Source organism: Cygnus olor, chromosome 3 (genome assembly GCF_009769625.2).
Source record: "Cygnus olor isolate bCygOlo1 chromosome 3, bCygOlo1.pri.v2, whole genome shotgun sequence".
In the NCBI taxonomy this organism is placed as follows: Eukaryota; Metazoa; Chordata; class Aves; order Anseriformes; family Anatidae; genus Cygnus; species Cygnus olor.
This window is the reverse complement of record NC_049171.1, coordinates 48836384-48856618: the sequence shown is the minus strand read 5'-3', so window position 1 is coordinate 48856618 and position 20235 is coordinate 48836384. Positions and strand designations below refer to the sequence as shown.

The 20235-nt window shown below is 40.9% G+C and overlaps 1 protein-coding gene across 3 annotated transcripts in view; it reads right to left on the bottom strand.

Moving 5' to 3' along the window:
• The window catches only part of LOC121067299, an 89974-nt gene that overhangs the window by 11248 nt on the left and 58491 nt on the right, over positions 1 to 20235 (bottom strand). For 2 of the 3 annotated variants that reach the window (XM_040551599.1, XM_040551600.1), the window contains exons 30-42: positions 19566 to 19704; positions 16077 to 16230; positions 14797 to 14892; positions 14198 to 14353; positions 13021 to 13250; positions 11456 to 11594; positions 10948 to 11068; positions 9910 to 10019; positions 8972 to 9121; positions 8748 to 8801; positions 6060 to 6227; positions 4976 to 5128; positions 915 to 1049 (exon numbers count right to left, since the gene is read on the bottom strand). In XM_040551599.1, coding sequence (XP_040407533.1) covers positions 915 to 1049; positions 4976 to 5128; positions 6060 to 6227; positions 8748 to 8801; positions 8972 to 9121; positions 9910 to 10019; positions 10948 to 11068; positions 11456 to 11594; positions 13021 to 13250; positions 14198 to 14353; positions 14797 to 14892; positions 16077 to 16230; positions 19566 to 19704 — 1805 coding nt within the window. Of the gene's footprint in view, positions 1 to 914; positions 1050 to 4975; positions 5129 to 6059; positions 6228 to 8747; positions 8802 to 8908; positions 9122 to 9909; positions 10020 to 10947; positions 11069 to 11455; positions 11595 to 13020; positions 13251 to 14197; positions 14354 to 14796; positions 14893 to 16076; positions 16231 to 19565; positions 19705 to 20235 lie in introns of those variants that run through there. The other variant, XM_040551601.1, reaches the window with a different exon arrangement.

The window sequence follows — 20235 nt, the reverse complement described above, 5'->3', positions numbered from 1 at the left end:
ATTTTTCTTTCAGACTTTTTTTTTTTAAATACTATGAAGATAATTCTTATTTCTTATTTAAATCCACAAGTTTTCAATACTTCAATCCATCTTTGGCTGATCTACACCTAATATAAATTAATAAATTAATAAAATATTATACCAATTTAGCATCTCTGTGATATAGTTGAACTGAATGCATGCATATTCAGTTTTATTTGGCTTCAAAATTAACAAGTACAGAAAAATCATTTTGCTTTCACTCTTTTTAAGTTAACAAATATGATCCACTCTGCCTTCCCTTTGCTTGACATGTGCAGCTAATTAACCTATGTAACAATCAATAACCTGTTTGTTCCATTCTAATCAGCCTCATTTAAAGCAGTGAGGCACTTTTCTTTCCATCCATCTTCACTTTAGTTTAATTTAGTCATTTTTGTGCTTCATCTTGTATTTCTGTAATTAAATTTATAAACCTCATGCTGTGTTCTGCTTTGTTTAAGCAGATACCAACTTCAAAACAAAACAAAACAAAAACAACCTCAGCCATCTCCTAAGCAAACTGTCTAGTTCATTTTCACTTCATATCTGCCTGTCTTCTTTTTCATATGGTTTGGTCAGTTGTGAAATAGTTTATTTTGATAAAATATTATAGTTACTCTTCTAAGTCAACGACAGAATTAGTAATACTGTAGGCTGCTCATACTTCCTAGGCTCTTGCTCCAAGCAAGCATCAGTGATTTGTTTCATGCCCTTCACAGCTGAAGACCACCCTTAAACCTCTAACTTAGAGAGGAAAAAGTTTTATATCTAAAACCTGCAGTTACCTTGAAAGCCTATAAACTCACTGAATAATAATGAGTCTGACCAATCTGACCATTAGTTTGGCAGAAAAGTAGACACTAAAAACAGATGAAATGGTAGGGAAATAAAACCTTCTCAGCATCTCTCAGTTTTGCAGAAAGCCGTGCCTTCTGAGTGGTTTGCTTCCAACGGTTCAGAGCCTTCAGCTTGCACACCAGCTTGCTTAGCCTGATATTTTCATCCTGCAAGAGCTGCAGCTGTTCCTGCTAAAGAAGACATCCGTAAAAGTAGACACCCACAAAGATTACTTTCCCCAAGATATATATGTGGTTTTGAAGTAAATACAATTGAGAAATGAAGCAACTATTTGTATTTTATTCTAATTTTCAAATGTTCAAACTTTGAACCAGTGCAGCCTTTGGCAATAAACTTTATTACTGTGTCTCCAGGGAAACAGGAAATATGAACATTGACCAGGAACTGGGGAAAAAAATGGAAGAAATCTAATCCAAAATAGCAAGCAGGTAAGCCCCTCAGAAATGAAGCACGGTTAATGGTGATAAACACTCTCATTATGCCAGATGGAGATTCTGGTTCATACACTATTAGTAGCCTGGTTCACCCTAATTACAATGTCCTTATTAAGAACAAAATTAGTGGATTCATGAGAAGTACAGTCATCGGGTTTTCTTTTTCTTTGTTCAGAATAGCAACTTCTTCCTGGAAAATGTTCTTAAGGCAGAGGAAAGCAGTTTCTTTACACAAAAGTTATAGAAAAAAGGGTTGCAGAGGACCTCTGGAGGTCCTGGCCCCAGGACATCTGGTCAAACCTCCTGCTCAAAGCAGGACTGCTGACAACACTAAGCCGTGCCCACTATGGTCTTGTCTAACCAAGTCTTGAACAACTCCAGAAGTGGAGCTCCCACAGTTTCCCCATGCAACTTGTCCTGCTGCTGCACCACCTTCCTAATAAAGTGTTCCCAACATCTGGCAGGAACCTCCCTCACCACAACTGGTGCCTGCAGCCCCTTGTTTACCATCTGCTGCTACCAACAAGAGTTCAGCTCTGGTTTTGATTCCTGTAGTTGAAGGCTGCTGTTAGATCACCTCTTGAACTCCCTTCTGCCTGACTAAACCAAATCAGCTCCCTCAACTTCTCCTTGTAGGCAATGTACTCCACAGCAGGCCAGTGGCCATTTTGGCAGCCACCCGCTAGACTCTGCATTTTCTCAAGCACCCCTCTCATATCACCAGGCCCCTTTACAGGGCTCTGTGCCAGGTGCCACCTCATCAGTGCTGAGTAGAGTAACAACACTCATCTGTCTTATGGCCATTCTTAACGTAACCTCATATGCAGTTTGCCATTTATGCACACTGTTGGCTCGTATTCTGCTTGCCACTGTAGCCTCCAGGTCCTTCTCAGCAGAGCTGCCATGCAGCCAGGTGGCTCCCAGCTTGTACCAATGCATGGGGCTGTGCATCCCCTTTGTAGTTCTCCTTAATGACCATCACAAGGCTTTTGTAAATCAAATCCTCAAGTTTTCAAAGTGTCCCTGCACTGAAAGGTGTCCCTGCACTGTCCTCTACTATCAGGCACAGCATTGCCAGCTTGTTGAGGGAAGGGATTGTCCCAGTCTATTTTGCACTGCTGTGGCCTCACCTCGAGTACTGTGTAGTTTGGGGTGTCATGATATAAGAAGGACATAAAATTACTAGTGTCCAAAGGAGGATTACAAAGACGGTGAAGGGTCTGGAGGGCAAGGCGTATGAGGAGCAGCCGAGGTCCCTTGGTTTGTTCGGCCCGGAGCAGAGCAGGCTGAGGGGAGGCCTCATGGCGGCCTGCAGCTCCCTCACGAGGGGAGCGGAGGGGCAGGCGCTGAGCTCTGCTCTCTGGGGACAGCGACAGGACCCGAGGGAATGGCATGGAGCTGGGACAGGGGAGGGTCAGGCTGGGGGTTAGGGAAAGGTTCGGCACCCAGAGGGTGGTCGGGCACTGGGACAGGCTCCCCAGGGCAGTGATCACAGCGCTGAGCCTGCTGGATTTCAAGAAGCATTTGGACAATGCTCTCAGACACATGGGCTGGTTTTTGGGTGGTCCTGTATGGAGCCAGGAGTTGGACTCGATGATCTTTGTGGGTCCCTTCCAACTCAGAATATCCTATGATCTAGTGTCAACTTACCTTCTTATCTAGTGTGCCCCATATTAGTTTTATCTGAACTTTGGCCTTTCTAATTTCACCACTATAGGTCTGAACTCTGTGATTCTGCCTTTGTGGCCTGTCCATGTTTCCTCTACTTGCAATATCTCTTTTTGCATTTTAGCTGTTTAAGAAAATCCTTGCTAAGTCAAGTAAGGCCAAGTTTCTGGTAAACTCCCTGGTCTTCTTGTATAACAGGGCAATTGGTTTTGAAATCTAAGTTTTCTTAAAAAATCAACTGGCTTTCTTGAGCACCTTTTCCCCTCTTGGCAGTTTCCACAGAGGTTCTGCCTAGCAATTCCCTAAATAAGTCTGCTCTCCAGAAGTCTCAAGTCCCAGTGCTGCAGCATAATTTTGCAACCTTCCTCCTGATCCTGAAATCTTTTCAGTCACTGCAGCCTCAGATGACATCCGTGATGATACCGCAAGATTTTCCCTGTTTGTGAGCAGCAGAAATAGGGATTTACCCTGGCTGGCTCTCTAGCATTTGCATTTAGGATATTATTACTAATGCTGTCTAGGAACTGCCTGTGCTTTCACAATGCTTTGTTCTGCTTCCAGTAGATTTCCAGAGGGATAAAACCTCCATGAAAACCAAGCCCTCAAGTCAAGAATGCTTTTCTTAGCACCCGGTAGACAGCCCATCCAATTTATCCTCTTGATCAGGTAGTCTGCAGCAGGATCCCACCACAGTCATTAATCATCACCAATGTTCCTCCCTCCTCTGACCTTGACTCATAGGCTTTCAGGAGTACATCTCCACACTCACACAACAGCTCTGTCCAGAGAATGAACTCCATACACTGAGTCCAATTCTTGCTCCTCTTCCCTGCTGGACCTTCTTAAAACACCCTGTAAGCACCCAGGACCATGCTCCATCTGTGTGCACCAGCCCAACAAGTTTCCACGACCCTGCCCACACCGTAGCCATTGGACTGCATGTGAGCTCTCTGCTCTCCTTGTTCACTGCCTCTGCACATTGTCCTTTCCAAGTGGGAATGTGGACATTTCCCTGCAGCCTTCTCAGGCATGGAACTCTTCCATTTCCACTAGTTCCTCATTTACTTCTGGGCATTCCTATCCCCCAGGTTCACTGGGAGGGTCGAAAGCCCTTCTCACTACAGTGGTATTACATTTATATCCTGTTTTACAAACTTCTCTGCTTGAAAGATCTGGAGGCATATTTGCTTCAGACAGAAGTATTTAGCCATTATCCATTTGATCTCATTTGTATTCACTGACTGACTATCATAGTTTCAGTACAAATTGAACTTTACCAAGGAGAGATGTGTTTGACTATAAAAGGGATTGATTTGGAAATTGTAGCCTCAAAATTACTTCCCAGGCTTTAGTTTATAACTCCCAGAACATCAATTTGGGGGACACTTTTTCAAAACAAAGTTGAATATATTCTTATTCTAAGTAACCCCAAATGGAAAAAAAGGATTCTGTCCCCACTTTTTTATGTGAACAGCTTGCACAATAAGATAAAACACCTATCAACACATTTATCTGGGTCACTGCAACTTCATTTTCTGTTTCCTCCCTGCAAAATTGGGAAAATGACAACAGATGACAGCACAGTCTGACGTGATTGAATATGAGTTCACTTTTACACTTATTCAGATGGAAGTTTAACCTCTGATGTTCACCTACATAGGAACTCTGCTTTATCTGTCATGAGTGAAACTAACACCATACTTTCTAAGTTTAAAACCATACTCAATTCAAATACATGCAGATATTCAGGATCTAAGGACTGGATCTGGCTGAAAATTTCTGTACTTGGAGTAGAAAGACACAGTCAAAGATGATTGATTCACGACAGCCTGACAAATGAGTAGCCATTAAAAGAGTCTAGTAATGGGCCACCTTTATGCTCTTCACCCAGCTGATGTTGAAGATAGAATGCAGTAACTTAAACCATCTTCAGCAAGCTTAACCTTGTGTTGTTATCCTTGTGTTCATTTACTGACATACATATGTTTCCTTACTTTAGACAAGTATTCTTTCAAGTCACCGTTATTTTCAGAGGATCCAAACTTTTTCTTCAGATCAATCATATTGTCAACTCCTTCCCTTCTCACTTCACTGATGATTTCAAGCACTCGTTGCTCAATGCTAAGTCGATAGACATCCAACTTCCCCTGCAGTTACAAACAGAACCCACTGGAGGTTAAATGTGCACATACGGGAAAAGCAACATTCAAAAGATTTCAGAAGTCACAACCAGATGGTCTTTCTTGATAATTATTTCCCTACAATCAATGTATCAGGAAGACAACAATATTCTTCTTACATCTGGACATTGCAAGGAGCGGAATTTCAATTGTGTCATTTATAGACAAATTATTGGCAATCCTGAGAGGTATGCATTTAATGGAAGCGGAGGCACCATGGTGATAAAATAGGCTTTCTGGTGAAAAATGGTCTCACCCTCAGGACTGCAAAAGGAATTTCAGTATTCCTCAAGTCACTCTTGTCCTGATCACAGACATTGATGGGCTTATGGACCGTGAATAAAAACCCTGGGGATCTGCTACAGGCAGTTGTTCTACAGCAGTAGTTGCTAATAGTTGTCCTATTGTGACACACAGTCACAATCAGGTCAATTTTTACAGGCTAGACTGCGGTATCCTTATTTTTGTAAGTAATGACATATGATAGTGCACCACAGAAAACAGCAGACTACTTGAAAAACAAAGGCATTGTTAGAGTAAGCAATACTATTACACACTGGACATAAAGTTTTCAAGAAATATAATGTAGAATATTACAAACTGAAGTATTATATCCAAAAAGTTCCCTCCACAGTAACTAAAAAGAGCTTCTATCACTCTCTATAATGTGGTACCTGTTCCACTGAGACTATGCCTCCTGTCTTGGAACAAGTACACAATTTTTCTACCAGACATTTTTACAGGATGCTTCTAAAATATACAGCAGGAGATAAATGATTCACCCACTCATCCACCTGGCACACTACAGCAATTTATTCCTTTGAGTGTTACACATACTGGCAAATTATCAGCAGCACAAAAAAGACCAATTAGGTACCCCGTCTTATTCTGTACCTACTTTTAGATGGACAAAAGTCACAAATAGGTTCTGCACTAATGATTCGTATTCATCCTGTATTTCTTTCCTTATCTTCTCTTTGAGACTGAGATTTTCTTCCTCTAAGTCAGCGACCTGGGCTCTGAGAGCGGTTATTTCCATAATCATTCCATGACTCAGCCCCGCAATCTATCACAGCAGAGAAAGTGAATGAGCAAAGCTAGAGATGAGCAAACACCATAGCATAGGAGTAAATGATTCAGAGCTCTGAATACGTAGCATGATACAGAATTAAGTATGAGAGTGACAATATCGTCCTATCTGAGTGACTAGATGAAAAAAAAACATTGAAATAACCCATAATCCATTAGGTACATCTCTGTTGGTTTTAGAAATATTTTTTCTTCTTGGAAACAGTAGGAAGAATTGTGGCAGTTCAAGACCAATCCTTGAAGGGGGGAAAATTCATATATAACCTTAAAAAGTCTCTTTGTGGTAATCAGGAAAGAAAGATGTAGTGGGTATGAGAACTGACAGAAGAAAAAGAGAGTGCAGGAGGGAGGAACAGGATTAGAGATTAGAGAGCAGGATTTGGGAACCTGATTTTGGGAGAAGATCTTGTGCACAGGTCTACTCTGCAGGTGAGCCTGGCCTCCTGTAGCATAATCTACCTTGCCTCCAGAGAGAAAGCCAGAATTGTGACCAGGCTTTGTTCAGTAAGCTGTGAGGTAACACATTTATCGGAGCACACGTGCTGTCTGCTGATAAGCTTGTACATACAGACCATTTAATATACGATAAAAACAATTATGTGTTCCATTTGTTGATATTTGACAATTAACATATTCTCAGAAAGGGCACGCAGGTTAGCACAAATAGGAAGGTGCATGGTAGAATTTAAAGAGATTTAAATGACATCATTTACATTTCACATAGGTGGGTCATTGCTAGGTGTAAGAATTTGGTCATTCTCATACCACTGAATAGCATTTAAAACTGGATGAGCACAATGGAGGAAAGCTAAAAAACATTCTTAGCGTATTACATTATTAAGATAAGAAATAGGCATTGTAGGTACAGCCAACAGCACACTCTGCTTTTAAAGTTGCCTGGCACCTCTGCGTGCCAGGTCTAAGTAATAAATGCTAATAACTTGAGTTTCTCACTGAAATGTTCTTTTTTTTTTTTTTTTTTTTTTTTTTTTTTTTTTGTCTTACAGAAATCATTATCTAGAGATTTCTGAAAATGAATGTTGGGGAAAATACACGTATTCTAGCCCTACCGAAAAATTCTGTTGATCTTTATTCAGAGCAGAACTAGTTTTCATCTGCTTTGGATGCCTTTTTTTGTAAAATAAGCAAAAAGTCAGTCAAATGCAGAGTACATTGGGAAAAACAAACAAACAAACAAACAAAACCCACATGGTCTATGTATGTTCCCTAGAGACTTTTCAGGTTTTAAATTGTCTGCTATTCCATTATGACTGATCATGCCTGAACCTTTGTCGTGGTTTCTGTCACCTCTCCTGAGCAACTGAACTTGCTCTCTTCAGACTTGTAGTAGCCCCTATTAATTGCTGTAGGCTAATGAGAAGACAAGTGGAACTGGAAACAAGTCTCTTCTGAGGTTAAAGCGGAGCCCAGAGACAGTAGGCAGCTACTCAGGCTGGCCAGTCACAAGGGATAAGCTGTCTTGTACTTGAAAGAAGAAGCAGATGAGACAGGGATTTGGTGGTGATGGGCTGGCAAAGGGGAGGGGAGGAGAGACTCCAGTGCACACAGACTCCTGGAAAGTCCCACCAACTCTTCCCATATCTTTCCACCCAGCTCAAACCTCACACATGTTTCTCACCTTCCCTCTCACCCCAGCTTCCCAAAACATGCAGACAGTGAAATCAGGGAAGAAGAGAGGTTGCTGACAAGACACTGTACAGAAAAAAGATAGGGGGGCAAAAACTGGAAAGAGCATGAGAAAGTGGGTCAAGAAACAGGTAAGAAGCACTGAGAAGAAAAACTGAAATCTTTCAAAAACTGAAAAACATGCAGGTATTCCAACGCTGGTGTGCAAACATCCCTGAAACTCAAGCAGTCTTCTCTGTACTGTAGGTTTCTGTGGAAGCTGACATGCCTCTAGCAGTGGCGTTTATGTTGATGGAGCCAAGCCTCCAACTGAGCTAATAGATTATAGGGATATCACATGATACCACAAGATGGCATTTCCAATTTATTGGCTGGATTTACTTCTTCAGAAAATTCCACCCACACATACCCGCTATCCTAAAAAAAAACACAGATGAAGTTGCAAAGTCAAGTCAACTTGAGGGGAGTTGTTTATGCAACCATCATGCAGCCTACCTGGCACCTACACTGCAGCATAGCCTACGTGCCTGACCCACTTCTGTTTCTATCTTGCTCAATGCATATGACTGAAGTGCTCTGGGAAAATGCCTCGTGTAGGAAGAGAGGCCCATCAGTGGAAGGTTAAGTTAAAAGATTACCAGTATATCATCCATTCTGAACATGAACCAGAGAACAGCAGGCTACTACTACCTTTGCCTCCAGGTTATCTTTATTTCACAATTCCTTCTGGCACTGAGCAAAGGAACAGCAGCCCCAGGGCCCCCTTACCTTTCTTCTCAAAGACTGTCACCATGTTTTGTCCCAAATGGGACCGCTAAGCCCTACCAGTCGACAGGCCATCACCACCAACCTGCATCAGAGCCATATCGCCTTGGTTGCCACCTTCTTCCACCGCATGCAGCTCCTGAAGGAAAGCACAAAGGTGCACAGTGACTGTGCTCGTGTAGCCCAACTCCACCTCAGCAAATTCCCAGCCTGACAGCTTGGCTTTCATTTTTACTTAGCAAGTACCTCCCACCCAGAGAAACCTCTTTGCCCTGTTCTTGAAGAGTAGAATCAATGCTCTGAGCATACTTGTTCTTTTTGGTAAAGTAGATGATGCAGCTGCTGGAGAATATTTTCATAAAACATGGAGTAGGTCTCAAAGTTGCTGCGTTCTCTGGCCATGATGTCACAGCCCAGTACGGTAAGACACTGTTGTAAATGGCTTTTTTTAAAAGTAACCTAGGAAAAACAAAAAAGAAATCTTACAGCTTGCCTGAGTCACAAGCTGCCATATACAGCATATGTCAAAATGAAATATGGTCACCTTATTGTAAATTAAATGTTTCTGTGATATCAAAGTGATGCAAAAATAAAATTATTCAATGTAAATGTTTTTACCCAATCTACAGTTTCACTGATCTAGTGGTAAACAAATTTGTCAGGTTTTTGGCTGGTTCTAGCTAGAACTGTATAACGTATTTCTTTCTATCTGAAGCTAAAAGACAATTTTCAGTAGAGAAATGTTTTCACCAGCTCAGAAACTGCCTGAGCTGTTGGGCCCCAACATTCCTGCTCTCAGAAAAAACCCATGCATTGTGATTTTTAACCTGAAATGGTCATTTTGTCGTAAATATTTTCTTTAGATTTCACTAAAAAAAAAAATAAAACTGTTTCCTAACATAATTCTGGACCCCTGATTTAGCACTGACTCAGGAAGAAGAATTTCCCCTGCTTAAAGCGTGCATAAAGCCCTGCAATCCTGCACTGCGGTTGGATATAAACCTGCAGCCCTAACTCATCCTCGCATTATTACAGTCCTGAGATCTGAAATAAAGCTGTCACAAGGCAGCAGGGCAATACACAAGCTTGCTGCCAATACTGCTATTACAAAACAACATAATCTGAATATGAGCTCAAAAGCTTAAGAAATGTGTTTCTCTTTTAGGTCAGTGATTGACAAGAGCTTTAATAAACAAAGCTGTAAACATGGCTTAATTGTCGCTTAGATAGAAATGCAGAATATGTACCTCTGTATCTGATTCTTGGTAGTTTTCCATCAGGCTTTGAACAAATGTTTCAACTATCTGTGGTCGTACAACTGAGAAATTTTCTTGCATTACCCTATGTTTCCAGAGCTCTGCAAGAATAGAGGGAGAAAAAGAAAAGAAAACAAAACAAAACAGACCACACATCAGTGGGTATCACTGTCACAAAATATTGATCCCTCAGTAATCCCTGGGATTTGACACTGGGCGTGCTGTACAGCTTAAGGTTTCTCAGCTTTCCAAAAATGTTTACAACAAAAAGTAAATGTCATTGCAAACAGATTGCAAAAGCTGTGTTGAGCTGCAATATCACATTTATTCTGGTATCAAAGCCAAAATGCAATTTCATTATGGACCAGTTCCGTCAATAATGACCCAGCCCACAATTGTGTATAGGAGTTTTCTGTAAATACTGAGAAAAGAACATGGCTTTTGTGTGAAATTGAACATTTCTGTACAGTAATTATGGCTGCCTGCAACCTCAGCCAGAGGCAGTTGGGCATATTTTTCATCCCTTTTATGTCCACTTTTTCTTTTTGTACTCGATGTGCCTGTGAATACCCATGCTGTCATTGTACAAAGCAAACATGTAACATGCTAAAAAGTCTGGCATTTAGATTACACTGCTATGCCTAAAATATTAACACTCCATTACAGAGGAGGAGAGAAGTACTTTCTTATCAGTCTGTTTCAAGCTGCCTGCAAATTCCAGAATAATTAGAGTTCAGTGCTGTCTGCAACATTGTCTTTGCAATGATTATGGTTAAATGTTCATCGTATAATGAGAAAGTCAAATATTAGATGTAGGGAATCTGAATTTGATGCCATTTTCAATCAATGATACCCTCCCATGGTTCAGCCGGTCCCTGGCCTCCAAATGGGGATGTGGGGAGCTGAGATCAAACCTGCCTTCTTGTCCACACACAGGGCAGCTTTACTTCTGTAAGCATCAGGGCTGCTTTTCAGCTCTGAGTCTGTGGCCCCCACATGTCCCAGCAACGGTATTTTAACTCTCCTTACCAGTGGGGAGGCTGCTCTCTTGTCTGGCTCTTTCAGATGTCACCAGAGTCATCTCCAGTTTAATCTTCTTCTGCACATCATGGATCATGTGGATTTCCAGGCTTTCCAGGAGCTTTTGAAGCTGGAATCAGGTTTAATACTTAGCTTATACTAGATGTCTATATTGTTTATAAAACCACCTGCTAAATATCAAAAACTACCAGACTAAGCCGACACAATTCTGCTCTTTCCATTCTTTTCTAAAATACAGTAGTTCCAGGTACAGTATCATGGTTAATATAATTTTGGGGTGACTTCATGCCTCTCCCTGCAGCGCACGTGCTTTGGACAGAGGTAGGCTCGCTCTCCTGCTGCCATTGGCCGTCCCAAGACCCACACCTTGCTCCACAAAGCAGAGGTGCCATTGCAGACCATCCCCAGTCATCCACATCTGCTGAACGCCCCCCTTCAACAGCCTCCACAGGTGCCCACCAGATTGTGATGCACGCATTAATGATCCTCCCCTTACCTGATACACTTTCATTTCAATTTCTGATGCTCCTTTTGGGGGAAGTATATGCTGAGTGCTTGTAACAGGCCCTCCAAAGTCCTCCTCTGTGCCCACTTGTCTGGCTATGGCTTTCATGGCCGGGTGCAAGATGTCTGTGCTAGAATCACCAAAACATGGGTATTTCAGAAATTCTTTCTCAAAATTACTGTGTTTGCATTTACTGACTTTGGACCTTAGTTTCACTTTTCCTTCCCTTGCCCCTGTTCCTAACCTCTGCAGAATATGTCTAAGGCACTGAATATGCCCACTGGGTTATTCCCACTCAACCTCCAAACAGGACAGGAGTCTCTTTTGCATGGATCCTGCCTTATTATATAGTTCAGTAATTTCTCCAGGTTTATAAAAACGCAAAGAGAAAACTGAGGGGAAGAAACAGGGCATCAGCCAGATAAAGCAGGGAGATCTGGTCACCAACAAGCAGATGTCCATCACTGTCAGTGAAGTAGACAAAGAAATTCCTTCCACCTCCTCTGACTGCTCTCCTTCACTCCTGGTCACAGGTTTGCGAAGCGCTCCTGAGTGCTAAGTGCCAAGGCAGATGTGCCCTTTGCTCTGAGAGGCAGAGGAGCTATTAGCAAGGCACATATACCTTGTTACATTTTATTGCTTTAATCACGCTGCCTTTTAAACCTTTGATGGCCTGACACAAAGGTTACCACAGTGTTCAGGGAGAAGGAAGAAGGAAACTCTCGTCTATGCAAGGGGGAAAGGTGAGGGTGTGGAGAAGGGAAACATGGTGGGATTTTTCGGGGGTACAGCATATCCCAGGAGCTTCAAAACAGTCCTATCCTTGCCACATGGAGATCACCCCTGTTTGCAAACACAAAACTTTCTGTGGTGGATTCCAACCTGTCAGTCCAAAACACCTTGGCCTTGTAAGCAGAGGCCCAGTAAGCATTGCTTCCTCCATGCTCCCTTGCATGACAGCTTTGTCTTTCAGCACTTTCATGCACAGATTTCACCCTTACTTCACCTATCTTGCTCTTTCGCATTCCTTTTTTGTGGTTTCTGGGGACAAGGCTTTTTAAAAGGCAGTGTTCCATTTTCTACTTCCAGAAGGGCCTCTCTCATGGAAATCTTCCAGTTTTCTATTCTTGACTGCTCCAAGTTGAGCCAAGTGAGGGGGTTAGGAAGAATTCTACTATTTTTCATCTAACAGGCTTCCAAAATTACCATTTATTAAAATACTGTACTTAACATTATTTATGAGGCTTGAAATACAGAGGCAGGTCACACAACTGCGAAGAATGCACTTGGAAAACATCATCAGCAAACAATCTGAATAGACATAGAAAGAGGAAAAAAACAACCATATGGAAACACAGGAAAGAAAGGCAGCTTTCAAGCCTCTAGAGGAAAGCAAAAGCACTAGGTTAATAATGAGAAAAAATAAATATAGATTTTAAAAAAAAAGCAAGTGAAAGAGGGTGACAGGAGGAAAATGGATAAAGAAGGCAGAGGCTTCCTTCCTTTGTCATCTTTTCAGTCACTTTGGAATACTCTTGCATCCAACAGTAACTTACCCATATTGCTCACAAAACTCTTTGTAGAGAGGAACTGTATTTATATCCTCAGTCCTCAGCTTCAGCCGGCCCCATTCTGCCTTTAACATTTCCAGTTGCTTCCACAGTATCAGGAAAGATCTCATTAAGTTACATGATAGGACTGGATCCTGATGCCTCAGCAAAAGTTTGCACATTTTTTTGCTGCTTTGCAACCAGTTAGTACTTGTGTCAATCATGTCTGCCAAGTTCTGTGAAAAGTCATAAAGAAATATTTTGCTTCAGAAAGTTTTATGGCAAGTTTTTCACATGTTCTTTTTTGCTTAATAGCATCTCATGCGATATACAGTGGAATGAGACATGCGACAGCCTCTTGCACAATCAAAACTTGCAGCTGGCCTGTACACCAGTGTCCTTCGGAGCACAGTATAAAAAACAGGGCTACTTTTTGACTGCAATGAGTACTTCCATACAGCAGAGATGGGGATAAAATTACACAGAAGTGAAATCCTTTGTTATATCACTGCTTCCTTCAAGTGAGTTATCTTCAACATCAACTCTGCTTTTTTCTCTAACTAAAAGTATTGTTATAGAAATCAAACTCTTAGCTCAGATGTTGAAGGAAGCAGATCTTAAAATAACTACATTTGTCCTCTTCACCCATTTTACCTTACAAATTGGTCAGCATTATCTGTCTTCCATCACAAGGAGTTTGAATCTCTCCCCTCTCCTTGAACCAAACCTTTGTGTAGGTTCTGGCAGGTGCCCCCAGCAGGCATCCCTCACATACATGTCCACAATACAAATACTCTGCCTCTCCATGACTAACTTTTTTTTTAAACAGTGGCCAAGCTGTTCCTTTCCCTTTGGCACTGAGTAGCTCTTGCTAAAGAAAGAGCTGGACCTTATGTGGGCTGTGGGGAGAAGTCAGGACAATCTCCACTTTCTCCAGAATTCTAGCAATACCAGCAGGCCCTCAAGGTGCATCAGTCACCAGGGCTTCTCTCAAGAGCACTCAGGATTTGTAGGAGACAACATTGTTCCCTTGGCTTCTTACCAGATGGACAGACTTAGGTAAGGTTATTACAACATTTCTCAGGTCTGGGTCTCTTAGTTCACAAAGATTTGGTTGCAAAACCTGAAGGGAGTCCTACACAGAAGCTGTATGATGCCAGACAAACTGAGTTGTCAGAAGTACCTGCTTGCTCTTAGCTAATGAGGCTTGACAATCATTGTGATCTTCCACAGCACAGCTGTAGCAGTTCTGCAAGACATCCTCCATCAGAAACTGCATTGCAGTCAACTCCCCGTGAGCAACTCTTCGGTCTGCATCACTCAGGTTGCACAGGCACAGCTGGAGAGGAAGGGAGAGTCTGTGAAGGTCTGTAGCTCAGAGCTTAGCAATAGTAAATCTCAGCTACTGTGAGCACAGGGTTTTTTTGTGTGTGTGTTATAAACCCAAATAGAGTTCCAGCTTTTAGCACCATGGTCCTAAAACCCATATGCCCATGCATAAAAACAATCTGATTCTCTAGTTCTAGCACACTAGAAAAATGACAATTATAGGTTCATTATCAACAGAAATGCTCTGCTCTGCTTGGAGAAAGATCAAACATGAAGTAAACAGTAGAATGGGCTTTTGGACAGAAAAAAGGAGAGATGTTTTTGGTTCACTCCTGTTCTTTAAAAAACAAAGACAGGAAACAAGATAGTATTAGTTTATTTTCCTCTTGCATTGTAGATTCATCTTGTCTTTGTGTCTTTGAACATAAGCACAAGGCTGCTGTCTTACAGTACCTGCATGTTGTAATTTACATTAATTGAGTTGTTGATAGTGACTGGAAACAATCCTCCATCCATTAGGAATGTCCTCCAAGGAAAATGCATGAGTGTCTAAAAGAAAAGAGACAACTGCTCATAAATAAGAACAGCATTCAATTAGTTATGAGACTCCCATATAATTTGATCAAGAAAAGGCAACTCAGAGGCCAAGATGCTTGATCTGTGATACACTCTGCTCTGACTTTGAAAGTAGGCCATGTATTAGAAGAGAGAAGCATCTATTATCTCTCTTTGGGAAGGAAGCAATAAGATTCATTCCAGAATGTATTTCCTACCAAGATGCCGTGGTACTTCTGCCTCCACAGAATAGCTCTTAGGTTCCTACTCAGTGACTGCCAATCATTTATTGCTGGTCATATCTCAGAGGCATCAGGACAAGATTCCCCAAGGAGCCTACATCTTATTCATCAAAGACATTGCAGTTTTGCATGCAAGTACAAATCTTGTTTCTCCATTACACTAAAGATGTCTTATATGTCATTGTCACCAAAATCAAGGCAGAAATGGAAGAAAATTCTATTCCTATAACTCCTTGTTCAAGAAAAGGCATTTTTAAAAATAAAACAATAGTATCGAGTATTGGAAAATTAGAACGATGGGATTAACATGAGGAAACATGAACTTTGAATGGTCATCTAAAATTGCCTATTACCTCAGAACATGCTAATATCACCAGCCAGACTCACCTTTACTTCCCTTAGCGTTACACCAGCTTTTTTGCCAGTGTTATTCAAAGTGCCTCTTTAGCATACAGACAGCTGATGTGGCATTGTGTACCTCTGCATGATGATATAGCTAACAAACCAGTAGACCTAAACACTTTATGTACAATCATGACAGACATGCCGGGCAAACAAATCTGCTGCCAAGTGATGAGAGAGCTCATAAGGATTATTACCCAAAACAGAAAGTTAGAAACAGCATCAATAGAGTAAAGATAGGCAAAACATTCCAACGTACAGCACAGAGAATAATTGCATTTTGCCGACACCATTGTGATTACATTGCATCCTAAATTTTTATTATTTACTTTTGTAGACAGCATTTTCTAAGACCCCAAAAGATGAATCAAGTTAATAAGCTGTGATCATGGGATTTTTTTTAATTAGCTATTAGGTTCATTGCACTATGGTAGGGAAAAGTAGGCACCCCAGCAAGAACTGCAGAGGACTTTGTTCTCCAAGGAGCTCAGTGCAAACAGATGAAGACTGTCTCTGCAGGTATGCTTTACTCACCCTGCAGCTTTGAGGATCCAGGAACTGTGGGAGCCGTAGCTGTGAAGAAAATGCACTCTGAATCACAGAGTTACTAAGTGGAGGCAGTGCATGGGATATCCTGTCTGTAACATTCTGGTAGGCTGAAACATTCCCTGAGGACAAAAATGTCTCCCTGTGAAGGAACCAAAATTTTTGTATTAAAAATAATTTAGATTGCTTCAAAAGTCTCCAAATGTTCTACAACAAAAGCTACTTTTTACTACACCCTATGCATCATGTAAATATATTATTCAACCAAGTTTAGTCATGATTTTGCCATTTCAGCGCAGCCTCCTTGTCATACTCAATTCACCTGTATTTCATTCACATGCTTTCAAAACAAAGAGCCCATGATAAAGTGGATCTCACAATATGAGAAGCAATCTAAGCTCCAACTCTTTCTGTAGCTGCACATGCTCCTTTGAATGGCAACTCTAAGAAAAGGATCTTGTTCTTTCATTTTTGACACACACACAAGCACTCTTAAAAATGCCATGCAGTTCTTATCAGTTGCAGGACTAACAACGAAATTACAGGGACAAATAACAGCTTCTGGGATCAAACTTGGCAAAGAAGTTCATAAAGGAATAAATTAGTGCCACACTGTACACCCTGTGTAGGTGTGTTGTGGTAGAAATGGTGTTGTAAAAATGGAAACTAATTGCCCATGCAATAAAAATAATAAAGATGAAGCATACGATACACTGCATTTCTTTATACTTCCTGTTAACACACAGTTCCTTGTTTGAGAAAAAGGTCCTACCTCACGAGTCCTACTTACTCCATGCAGCAACCTGTTCTGTGTCTTTGATCATCTGTGGGGTTTCTTGGGAACCTTCCTGAGTTCTCTGTCCTTTCTATTATGGAGTGCCAGAACTGCATAGCCTCATCAACACTGATTTATTCAGTGATAGAGTGGTGTTCTTATTTTTGTTCTCCATACATTTCCTAAAGGGAATTGATTTGATTTTTTTTTCTTTTTTTTTGATCGCTACTGCACTGAAATATTGACAGAATTATCTGTCACAACTCTGAGATTTCTTTACTGCATTGTAACGGTTAAGTCAGAGGCTGTCATTTTACACATTGGGATTAGTTTTTTCCCCCCCCAGCTGCATCTTTATGTGCTTAATGCCGCACTGACCTCCATCTATTTTATTTTTGCCCTCAGTCTTGTAAGGTCCTTCTCCAATCAGCCCTTGCCCTTCATGTTCTGGATATCTAGGTGTCATGTACACACCGTATCACTTCAGCTTCAGTCCCTTTTTGAAGCCATCTATGAACATCTGAACAGCACAGAAGGAAGTTCAAACTCCTGTGAGACACCACTGGTAGCCTCCCTTATCCACTACTACAGTCACCCATTTACAGCCTTTTCCTTCCTAAATTTCAACAAATTATTTACAAATGTGACCCTCTCCTCCCATGTCCAGTAGCTGATTAGACTCCTTAAGAGCCTCCATTGAGACTAGTAAAGCTTCCAGGGAATCCAGACAAGTTGTATCAACCTCTTATTTATGTTTGTTAACACTTTCAGGGAACCCCAATTTCTGTAAAGCGTGAATGCATTTTCCAGGAGTCCTGACTCCTGCCAAATACATCATATTTGTCCATTCATCTGCTTTATTACAGTTTCTGTTAATTTGAACCTAAACCTAATTAATATTAGGTTTATCAGCCTGTGATTAGCCAAATCACTCTCGCAATCCTTTTTAAAAACTGGCAACACACCAGTCATCTTCAGTCTTCAGGTATCAAAGCAGTTCTATGCAAGAAACTAGACACTACAGTCAGTACTTTGGCTCTTCTTTTTTTTTTTTTTCCTTTTTTTCTTTTTTTAATCCTCAAGTTCTTTCATAATTCTTGAACATTATCTGCTCTTGGTAACTTGCTAAACTTTGTTTCAGTTCATTTCTCCCATTTCAGTTCATTTCTCCCATTTCTCCCTACAACTTCTTGTGGCAACTCTTGTATTTGCAGCAGATCCTCTCGATGCATCTCCCATAAAAAAGGTTTCAGTGTGGGAACCTCTGCTATATGGAATCCAGAAAAAAATTGTTTTTAAAAAAATGTGTGCTCTTGCCTTATCTTCGCTGAAGACCTACTGGCCCTACTGATTGGTAGTATATATTTGAATGTATTTGAACGCTCCTGATATATTTGACATATGAATTATTATTTATCTCTATGCCTTCAGCAAAATTGTTCCTAAAAATCATTCCTGGGATGTCTTGAATCATTTTACATTTAGCCCATCGCAGTTTATACTCCCTTCTATTTTCTTCTTTGGAATGAAACTTCAGCTTTTTTAAGGACGCTGTCTTGCTTTAACGATCTGTTTCATCTTGCTGTTTAGCAATACCAGCATCCTCTTACCCTTTCTTACGTCTTTGTTCACATGTGGTATACATTTCTTGAGTGCCTCCAGTATGTCTCCAAAGAGTCTCCATGCCATCTGCAAGGATTTAACTCCCTTAGCTAACCCCCCCCCCCCTTTTTTTTTTTCATTTAAGTATTCTAATTTTTATGTAGTTTCCCTTTTTGAAGTTGATCCCAGCTATGGTGATACTTATTTGGCTTTCACTGTTCCTTTAAGGATGCTTTATGCAAACACAGTATGGTTGCAGTCTGAACTAGGTCCTGTGTGTTATTCAGGACCAAGTCCAGGAGTTTTTTTTGTTCTGGTGGACTCCCTAACCTGCTGGCTCCATTAGATGGTCTTTGATTACACCTACAAATCCAGCCTTATGTCATGCTACCAGTGGATTTTATTGAGGGGAGGAGAGTTGAAATTTCCTTTACTTTTGCATGTCCTGCCCTTGTTTCAGTTCTGCCAAGGATTTCTCTTGAGTACATTCAAACCAGTCTGTGATCGCTACTGACAGACAACATATGGTAAGAGAGAGGGGAGAAAAGGGAGACAGTTGCTTTTTAGGAAGTCCTGAAAAATATATCTTATTTTGGTTTCTGTGATGGGGGATTAACTTTTTACAGGAGGGTAAATGGAGATCTCAGTATCCTGGAAGTCCTATACCTGCTATTAAGCATTCTCTGACACAGGAAAATATAAAATGTAGATCCTGTAATAGAACAAAAAGATGAATTCTTAAGTCTGCCTCTGCAGATCCTCCTCCCTCCTCATCCTCCTTGATTTGGTAAACTATGAATTAGAACATAAAGGTGCTATAATGTTCAGATAATAGGACAGATGTACTCAGACATCCTGTGTTAAGATTTTTCAATGAAGCATGTAAGGACTCTTACCAAGTTTGGTGAAAACAAAATCAACAGGAGGTATATGTCTACACTTACAAGGTACATTTCACGATCTTGGAGCAGATACCACGCACAACATTTAAATTAATCTTTCCTACATCTTCTTTCTTGTGAAAGCCTCTTAAAAAGCCTCATAAAAAGTCTCTAATAAAAAAGGTGCCCCTCCTATCCCTGAGGGGCTGTAATTCCTACCGTAGTCGATGTCGGATTGCCGCATCAAACTGTAGAAACATCACTTCTCTGTGAGCAGCTAGCAGTTGGGCTACTTCACTGGGATCTAGTGGATTCTGGAGGCTGTCAATCATTTTCTGTATCTCTTGAAGTTCACTCCCTAGAGTCCCAAGAACAGTAAGTTTACCAGATAAAGTGTCAGGAAAGGTACATAAAAATATCTCAGTTCTGTAAACACTTGTTCCCTCCATGTTTTTTCTACCTCATGACTTCCTGTAATTTTCTCTTTACCCTGGCAAGCAGAAAAAGAATGCACTTCCATCCTCCTCAACACTACAAAAACATTCTTTAAGGAAAGAGATTATGATGGGTGGAGAATTACAAGGAGGTAGTAATGGAGGACAAGGCACAGGAACGAAAAGTTACAAGCATCTTGAACGGTTCTATTATTATCCTCGCCAATTAAAAAGTCAATCGTTACAGAATGCCAACAAGGCCAGTGCTATATTCCATCTTATTGGTTATCATATCAAGATTAAATTTGTCAAATGGGAGCAGAATCATGTCCTAAGATGGCATTTTACATAATCCAAAGACCCAAACTAGTTGTGACCAGATAGATGATGATAGGGACAGCTTCTCCAACTATTTTCAATAAAATACTATTGGGGTTCAGTTCTATAAGCTAGTG